At 40.5% G+C, this 9864-nt stretch overlaps 1 protein-coding gene across 1 annotated transcript; it reads left to right on the top strand.

Moving 5' to 3' along the window:
- The first annotated feature begins 5133 nt into the window (after positions 1-5133).
- Positions 5134-7579, top strand: chst10 (carbohydrate sulfotransferase 10). Its single transcript, XM_030780678.1, has 5 exons — positions 5134-5256; positions 5468-5574; positions 5745-5979; positions 6138-6243; positions 7024-7579. The coding sequence occupies exons 1-5, from the start codon at positions 5157-5159 to the stop codon at positions 7577-7579; spliced, it is 1104 nt and encodes a 367-aa protein (XP_030636538.1). The 5' UTR covers positions 5134-5156.
- The last annotated feature ends 2285 nt before the right edge of the window (positions 7580-9864 follow it).

Raw genomic sequence — 9864 nt, 5'->3', positions numbered from 1 at the left:
CTGTAAACTTGGCAGTCAAACTCTGTTCATGATAAGGTTAGACACATTTGACTTCAGAGATATACCTGGAAATATCTCTGCTGCATTGCATTTATCTTAATCACATGTGTAATAACAGTTTGGGAAAAGAAAAAAAAAACATAAGCGAGCTCACGCGACATGACAAAGATGGTGTCCATGTTTAAATATACTGTACATAACTAACCTCAAAAGACGTTGAGGAACATTTTATGGTGAATTTTGATTAGTCCTTTGTTTTTGTTTTGCTCCTTACTTTGTTTTTGTCCGAATTAATAAATGGCTGTTGCTAATGCTGACTCACTCTATTGATTCCCACGTTACGTAAAAAATAGTAATGGAATGGTAATTGTCTACATTACCTCATTTTGATATAAAGAACACATTATTGCCCAAGTCTCGAAACTTGCTTTATGTATATGGGTACATATTTATTCATTTAACTTTATTTCTGGTGGCAATCTGATTAAATCTTGGTAGCACTAAACATGTGTTTTCTGTTTTCTGTGCTCCAAACAGAACGCCCCTCATACGCTAACCTACATTTCAGTGAAAAATTCTGCACTGTGCACTTGCAGAAAAACTGAGGTTATTATTTTTCGTAAGACGAGCCAGAGGCCTGGCATTGGATTGGTAGAAAAGTTTCAGCACGGTCTCTGTAACTGCGTATTTAAAGGTTCTATCTCATCAAGAGAATGACAAAGGAACCCTACTAGGTAGTTTGACAGCCGACCCACCTGTTTCACCCTGTACTTCTAACTGCGACACTGTACGGGATTCCTACACTGATAGTGAACACCCAATAACAGAGCATGTCTACATTAAAAATGAGTCCTACTTTTGAAATGTGTTCAGTTTTCAGGCGAATATTTTTACAATAACAGTTTTACAATGAGACAGATAAGAAAAGTTTTACAATAAGACATTCATTCATTCGTTTAATTAATTTTTCTAAGCCGCTGTATGTATCCTAATTGGGGTGGGGGTGGGGTTGGTTGCTAGGGGCTATCCCAGCGTTCTTTGGGCGAAAGGCGGGGAAACACCCTGGACAGGACAGGTGGCCAGTCCATCACAGGGCACAACAAAACGTTTTACTCGTAAATTTGAAAAGTGCATCTTTGTAACACTTGAGTTCCAGCCAGGAGAAAGCTGAAATATAATATCAGCATTATATAACAGACGAAAAAAAGAAATCTCTCTCTCTTTCTCTCTCCGGTGGTCGAAGAATATGTATTTGCTTTCTTACGATTGATCTGCACCAAATGGTGCGTATTTATGCAGCGGTTTGGTTGTGTTTTTCTGTCAAAGTTCGTTTATTAGTTGTATATGCTGGACCAACGTTTCTCCAACGCTAGAGGGAGAAATGCTCATTTCCGTTGAGTGGTCATGATGGCTTATTGTAGCTTGGATGCACGTCACTTAGGATTTACAAATGTCAATAAGAATATGGGATGCGGAGCTAACTGTCTAATACAGAAGATTGTATGGAAGATGGTGTCATAACACAGCTTTACGTGACAGGTATACACTTGTTCTCATTGCTTGTGAGTAATATTTGCGTTCTTTAGGCTAGTGGACACTCGTTTGACAGCACTCCATGCAATAACGCTTATTCGAAAGGGGTATCGCACTGGATATCTGGTGGGCCTGTTTTTATGGCTGTTCGCGGCGTGACATTTCGATTCCGCACGTAAATGAGACATCTCAGTGCATGACAGTGTAGTTGGTTCGTCACCATTTTATTTCGAAATGGGCTAATAGTGATTTGATGTCCCTAGCATCGCCCATAGAGCTGTTGCTGTTCATATTATTTCATAGATTGGTATAGCAAGTTTGCTAACTGGCACGCTACTTTAGCTCTGTTGCCAAGATCACATTCCAGCCACTGAATGAACAGTTTGAGTTCGGAGGTGAAAATAATGTAACGTTAACGTAATTACGTCGCCAAAACTCTGGCAAAATGTGAAATGTATATTTTTGGTAAGCCACTCTTTTCAATTCTGATTCTCTTATGTAATTGGTCGAAATATAAAGTGCATCGAGTAGGAAGTAGCGAAGCGTAGGCTCTTTGGTTGTCATAGATCCATGACAGTAAATGTGTTGACAGGATCATAACTGAAATTTACAGTTAAAACGTTATAATTCCCATGAACAAGAATAAGGTTCGTTTTCAATATGATTCACCACATTGTGCATTCTGCTTAGCTGTGAAGTTCTCTTTCTGGAGCTTCAAATTAATTTTTCAAAATTGGATCATTTTGAATTCATTTTAACATCTGGAAAAATCGTAGCCGTCCGACTTTCTTCATTCCTTGTTCAATAGAAAGTGTATGATAGACTTAGGAGAGAAACAAAACACTGGAAACAAGTCATAATGTAACTAGATTCTTAGTTTGTGTTTAGACCTATAGCCTCTAGGATCCATTTTACCCTAATCGAGAAATGATTCGATAATGTTGTAAAAATATTTTTACTTTTCAGTGGACAGTTATATTGCTTCAGAGTTTAGCCTGCTGTAGAGGTAATAATACTAGAAAAGAAAAAATCCTTTAAACAAAACAGCCAGGATGTGTCGAAAGCATGCTCACTTTTTTTTCTTTCAGTCTGTTTACAGATAGACAGATAGATAGAGATATATATTCTTGTTTATATTATTTTCCATTTATTTGAAAATTAGAGGGTTTAACATGCTCTCATTTTTTGTACAGGTATGAAGCAATGGGTTCCAGTAAGGGTTTATTTTTTCAGTGAAGCAGACAGTTGAGTTTATTCAATATGTTCCACCAAAAGACTCCAGACATGAAGTGCTGCTTAGCTAAAGGGCTTAATGACATCATTAGCATCATCTCAAAATTTCCCTATGCATCATGAGTCTATGCCACACCCAAGAGTTCTCAGGTTTACGTAGCTTAAAGGATGTTTTTCTTCATTTTGAGACAAACATCAAAGTTTCCTATTAAGTCCAAAGACTTGCAAATTCTGGATGTGTCAAATCCCTTTATATATATATCAGTTTAATTTCTCCTCAAACTAGCAATGTGACATTTTGTAAATATCCACAGGTTGGATCACTCTTGAACAGCTCTCAGTGAATTTCCTCAATGGAACATGTTTGACTGCATGGAAATCGACAAAAATGTTCTCTTAGGCATCGTTAAACCGTTTGGTTTTTAAGAATAATGCCTACGTGAAATGTTTTTGTTTATTTATTTGTTTTATGACGTGCGAAAGTTTGTAGTATTATGTTGCGGCAATTGGAGAGACTTTTTGCATTGCAGTACACGGGCTGTTAGTTGTTTCAGTTCCTGTGAATGATAAATTGCTCAGATATTGTGTAGTCTGTTTTAGTTTGTTCGTCCTGCCGAGTTTGGTTTAGAGGTCCTAAACCGGTCGGTTGTTTGGGAGCCTCCTCACGCAGATCCCCCAGGCAGATAAAGTTTAGCAACGGTCTTCAGCTGCCTGGATACTCATCCTTGTTCGCTGGAGGGCTTCCTTGATGTCTTTTTCCTGACTGAGGCCTACCTGTAGTGGTCTTTTCCTGAGTGGTTCCCGTTCCAGGATCTTACTCCATTCACTTTCTCTTGATGTAACCAAACAATAGGAGTTCGTTTTCCCTTTTGTCATGATGTTTTCAGCTCTAGCATTCTCCTCACCTCACGTTCATGTTTGTAATTTTGTCCGTTTTAGTCAAACCCAGTATAAGGCGAAGTACTCAACCTACCCTGCTACATTCCAACGACAAATGGACACCTAACAAGAAACTACTACGCAAGATACAAGCAGTAAATGGACGACAAATAATTGTGGGTACAGACCAACCATGCAACACCAAAGACGCTGCAGTAGCCTACGTTCAAGTGACCAGTGGTCGTTTAACCATCACCTGGAATGCGAACTGGCAACCGTAAGCCATTTGCAATGTTAGAGTAAGTGTGTTTGATATGGCCCAAAGCCAGACAATGTTGCATAATCGATGATGCTCGTGTTATTAGATGATTTCTAAATTGGAGAAAGTGTTTTTCTAATCTACAACCCATCCCAAACTTAGAGGGGCACCTCCCTCAGTGTAGAGGTAACCCTGAAGGCATAACAACACGCCTCGTCTTCATGGCGGATAAAATACAGCCACTTTGCGCTTAACGAGTGTCTGTTCGCATCGTACTCGACTCGTTCCCCTCCCTCCAGTCCCTGGAGAGATTCGACCCGGTCTCATCACCTCGGAAGGTCCGCGACGTCTGCTTTCGAATCAAGGTACCAAGTATGATGCCCAGAATCCGGCCGAAAAATTAACGTCAGGTCGTTGGTGACTAATAACTCTTGCAACCGACCGCAGCCGGGCCTTTTCTCTTGTCATCCCTCTCTCACTGCTACTAGTTTGCGTAGCTCCACTAGAACGTCACGTAGTCACTGTTGGCTAAATGGAACTCTTTGTGAGTTGTGTTAAATAGATGCTAAAGGTTGTACCAGTCTGGTATACTGAAAGTAGCTATTGTACAGTCCGTGATAGTTTGTTAGTCATGCTGTGTTCAGTTTAGAGGTCTTTGTCTATGTGCAGTGAGAGTCCCTTGGTTTGCATATAAAAATCTGTCACATACAGTAGTGCATTTCATTCAGTGCCGTTTGAATTGAATTGTTAAATTAAGTAAAAGTTGACATTTGCTTTCAATATTCTGGGTACGTGACGAATCATTCCTTGGTTTATTGGGTTGATCCGGGAGCTTGGTTATCTATCTACGTGGAATTGAATTCGAAGAGTAATATTGTACTGGCTAATTCAGTATATGTTTATGCAAATGAAAAGTTGTTTTGATTAATATCTAGGTTCTGTGTTCATTGTGCTGAGCAACAAATAAGAGTTGCTAGGCCAAGTAACATTATCTTGGCCAGGTTCAGATCCTGAAGTGGGGTTCTGGTCATAGCTAAATGCTATTAGTTTTTGGTATAACATTTGCTGTAAACCACTGTCATTCATCTATACCACTGGCACAACGCTCAGTTTCAATTTCCAATTTTCCTCAGTGTCCACATCATTAATATAAAATATATCAATTTCAGCCTCATGTGTGCACGACTGTCTGAACTAAAGTCTTCCCTGATCGTTTAACAGGCTGAGGGGTTTCAATGGCCGTTGGGTAAAGATGCGACGCCACTGGCTTCTGGTTGGTGCTTGCGGCTGGGTGGTTTTGATCCTCCTGTTTGCCAGCAAGTTCATCAATTTCAGCTTCCGGATCCCTGACGGTATTTCCTCTACTCGCTGATCACGTTATGCTGAACCATTAAATATTGCAGATACAGACACCGGGATCATTCACTTGCTATAAATGGCACATGAAATCTGAAAACTGCGATTGATAACACGTTAGAAGGATTGTTTCCACTATATGTTTTCAAACATAAGAAAAAATATTCGTCTTTCTGTTTGTGTGGCGTTGTGTTTTCGGCCTCTCAGACTATGGAGGGAAGTCAGAGATGCACAGTTTGACCAGGCCATCCTTGAAGTCACATTCACACTCCGCCCAGCAGTCAGAAAAAAGGGACCCACAACCCTCCCTGTTGGTGAGAGAACATATCCTATTTATGAACAAAAGAAATATTTTCTTGTCTTTGAGTGATTTTTTTTTAATGAGATTTTATGTAGATCCACTATAATTCCTGTTGTTTTTCTTCGCTGTTTGTGTGTGTGTGTGTGTGTGTGTGTGTGTGTGTATGTGTGTGTGATGTATCAGCCCTCAGTCGGTACATCCACAGCAGAGTTCTCTGACTGGCATTCTGTGGTCCAGAGTCGTTTAGAACTTTTATCCTCAGTCTGCAAGAATGCTACTCTTTGGAATCTCACCCACACTCCTGTACGCAAGTTCGTCCTCGACCGCATCTTTGTGTGTGACAAGCACAAGATTCTCTTCTGCCAGACGCCCAAGGTGGGCAACACCCAGTGGAAGAAGGTCCTAATTGTCCTCAATGGTAATTGAACCGTCATAAACAAGTACACGTCGATGGTTAATTACTACCCTGCTGGTTTAGTTGAATATTACTGTACTTTATCTAAATATCTACTTAATTACTGTGTAGTCTCTTAGCTTGATGCTCAGCGATGGTTTTCTTTGGTTTTGGATCTGTAGGAAAGTTCTCCAGGGTGGAGAAGATCCCTGAGAATCTGGTCCATGATCATCTGAGGAACGGCCTGCCCCGCCTCTCGTCCCTGAACGACACGGAGATCAAAGAAAGGTCTGAAAGCATTCTCTAAAGACTCCCGGGTTCCAATCCGGAGGTTAAAAAACGCCCAGACGAGCGGCGTTCCCACGTCGCTCGGGTTTAGCGTTATCCGGTCCTTCTCCAGGAGGTCCTTGGCAGGGCTCGTTTTAGATCTCTCCCAGGTTTTCCTGTGGGCCTCCCACAGCAGGATTGGGTAACACACAGTTCTTGTTGCTTTAGTGTTAAACTGATGCTGTTCTACTTGTCAGACAGGGCTTGGCAGACGGTCTATTTATAGATTTAATACACGTTTAGATTTAATCCCTAAATTAGTAACTGTTTCAGTTACCTGCCATACTTTCCTCAAACTGGTTGGAGGTTTGCTTGTTTGTACTTGTTTTTACAGGTTTGACTTCAGGGATCTGACAGAAGTGTTGTTTTTGCTGTTGTATTTCAAAATACCGTATCAGCTAAAAATAAGTCTCTGCTTTGTCAGGACTATGAGCAAGAAACTAGTTGTATTCAAGTCTGGGATGACAGTTGTAGACGTCCTTTTGAGAATTGAGGTTAATGGCTTATTCATCCTGTTTTATGCTTTGATATGAATGATTCAAGGTTAGAGAGGTTGACTGTTTGTTTTTTTTTTTCTTTCTCTGCTGGAAGGATTAAGCCACTCAGTCTTTGTTTATTTGTTTGTTTGTTTTGTCTATTATCTATTTTTAATTATTTATTTATGTATTTTTTTTCAGCGGTATCTATTGTGCATTACATGTTCTAACTGACCTCATATGTGTATGTATTTCTCCATCTCAGACTTAATACGTACTTCAAATTCTTCATCGTGAGAGAACCATTTGAACGCATCATATCCGCCTTCAAAGACAAATTTGTGAAGAACCCTCGCTTCGAACCCTGGTACAAACACGACATCGCCCCGGCCATCATCCGCAAGTACCGCAAAAGCCACAGCGACGACGGCGAAAAGAAAAGCGCCGGACTGCAGTTCGAAGATTTTGTCCGTTACCTCGGCGACAGGCAAGGGCGTCATCGCCTGGACAGACAGTTTGGCGAGTCCATTATCCACTGGCTGACCTACGCCGAACTTTGCGCCCCGTGCGACATCACTTATGATGTCGTGGGCCATCACGAGACTCTTGAGCACGACGCTCCTTACATCTTAAAAGCTGCTGGCATCGATCACCTCGTGTCCTACCCCACGATCCCGCCGGGAATAACCCGTTACAACCGGACCAAGGTCGAACACTACTTCTCCGGGATCAGTAAACGGGACGTTCGCCGTTTGTACGATCGCTTCCAGGGAGACTTCCGACTCTTTGGATACCAGAGACCCGATTTCCTTTTGGACTAATAACAAAGAAAAAAAAAACTGTCGAATATTCTATTTTTTATTAATCTCTCTAATGTATGTCTTAATTTGCAAATAACTGAACAGTTATATAAGAGACTATAAAATTAGCCCTCTGACTTGTATGTGCTGCTCCTCTGAAATAGCCCCTCCTGGGACTTAGTAGAGTGAGGTGGCCATCCAGTGACTGACCTGATCTCCGCCCCTGTGAACGGTCGCTCTCCTGGGAAAAACGTCAGTGAGTTGTTGCTATTCCATTTGCCATATGGTTATTATTGCTGTAAAGTGCCACACTGTAGGATTACACGGCCCGAAACACTGGCAGTGATATTCGCATATACCGAGGTGTACTCATTTTGCTCCTCTGGGGGTGAAAAGATGCTGTTAAGTTGAACTGTTTAAAGCGTTTCATGGACCCGACGCTGCAGAATGTTCCAGAATTTTCGGTTTGGTAAATTACCATGAGAGAGTTTCAAAGAAATTTGTAGCAGCAGAGGTGGTGGGGAGCTAGGTGAATTATTGAAGTATTGGTGTTTCATGAATTAATTTAAATGAAATAATTAATGTAATTAATTTTAATTGTGTTACAGGTAATTACATTTAATTTAATCATTAACCAGTCTTCCAGACTTCTTCCTATTCCTCGATTTACTGGGGGAAAATATCGGACTATTTGAAAATGGAACAGTCTCTGAAATTATGGGCCAGTTGTTCGACTACTAATGTAAAATGACTGAATTCTCCCAAGGTAGATTTCTAATAAACACCAAAAAGCCTCAGAGCTGTTTTTAATATATGTGTTGGTTTGTTTGTTTGTTTGTTTGTTTTTCACATCTAAAACAATGAAAAATTATTCATATTGCCTTTGGTGAACAGCTGTTCAAAATGGGTGTTTAGCTGACTGCACAGTTCTGCTCTCATTCCAGAGCAATTTACATGATGAGAAACACACACACACATTATTTGAAGCATTTTTCAAATTTTTTCACAAAGACCTGATGAAATGAAATTGACTTTGGAATGAGGAAACACGTGGCAAAACACAGACTGTTTTTGTTCAAATAAGAATAATCGGTTTGATATTCAGAATGTCAAAACTGACTGAAATTATACATTTGGAAAGGTGAAGCTCAACAGCTGTAACCACGAAAAACAGTCTTCCAAAACTGTCGTCTAGCTCTAGTTTTCACGTCTAACAGTCAGCACTGTTGGTCGCAGTTGTCCTTACCGCAAACCTCTGACCTCCAGGACGTGAGGATCTTTGTGGTCTGTTGTTGCACTGTACTTGTGCTCTCTCTCTCTCTCTCTCTCTCTCTCTCTCTCTCTCTTGTTATCGCAGATAATTACCCTCCAGCCAGCCAGTTGGCCTAAGGCTGATGACCAGAGACAATGCAGAACCACACACCATTAGCTGGGGGGATTTACAGCTGGCTACTGCTTCCTGTCCTCCACTTGATTTTCATCTCTCTCAGGTTACAGAGGCCTGGATGGTTTCAAGCCACAAACAGACACAAAAGCAGGCACTTACAGCAATAACACATCATCTCAACATGGATTTGTCATACATTTATAGTCTCTTTTAATCATTTCATCATATCAACTGGGATAGGACATTTTAAAAAATTTCAAATGTGAACACATATTTTCCATTTTAGTATCCGTTTGGCCCTGTGGGAATGTGTGTGTGTGTGTTTTCTTAAGCTTTATGGACATAGACTAATGCGGTAATAACGCTTTTATCTCATTTCCAATGCTTGTTGAGTATGAATAGATTATCTCTCATTTGTGTCTCAGGCTATGATTGGACTTCAGGGAACGAGAACTCGATGAACTTGAATGAGATACTTATTAAATCAGTTCTGGGACAGGGGGATAATTTCACATAATTGCCAAGTGCTCTGATAAGACAGGGCCCTCGGCCGCCTCCAAAGGTGAACTCTCGTACGAGTTCATACAAATCTTTTTTTTTTTTTTTTTCCCCTCATCTTCAGGGATGAATTAAGGTTTTGAAAATTCTAGAAGCTTTTAAAAAGTCAGCAAAACCAGCAATATTTGAAGTCAGTCGCTAACTTTACGAGAAAGCTTACCTGTGTGGAAGACAAAGCTAAGTCACTGATCCGAATTCATAAGCCCGATTGGTTTACGAGTGAATTTATCTTTCCGACCCGCTGATTTTCAAAAGTTATTTACTTGCTCCTAATGATGTGAGGCTGAAAAAAAAACTGCTGATATAATTTGACTGGGTTTTTTAGACATATATTGTCACACGTTGAAACCATCTTCTGTTT

Source organism: Chanos chanos, chromosome 7 (genome assembly GCF_902362185.1).
Source record: "Chanos chanos chromosome 7, fChaCha1.1, whole genome shotgun sequence".
NCBI lineage: Eukaryota > Metazoa > Chordata > Actinopteri > Gonorynchiformes > Chanidae > Chanos > Chanos chanos.
The sequence above is the reverse complement of the archived record's forward strand: the minus strand, read 5'-3'. Positions and strand labels throughout refer to the sequence as shown.

Coding starts and splice junctions, on each gene's coding strand:
- chst10 (XM_030780678.1), top strand. CDS start 5,157: ATGCGACGCCACTGGCTTCTGGTTGGTGCTTGCGGCTGGGTGGTTTTG. Junction 5,257..5,467: donor CAGCTTCCGGATCCCTGACG/GTATTTCCTCTA, acceptor TCGGCCTCTCAG/ACTATGGAGGGAAGTCAGAG. Junction 5,575..5,744: donor ACCCACAACCCTCCCTGTTG/GTGAGAGAACAT, acceptor GTGATGTATCAG/CCCTCAGTCGGTACATCCAC.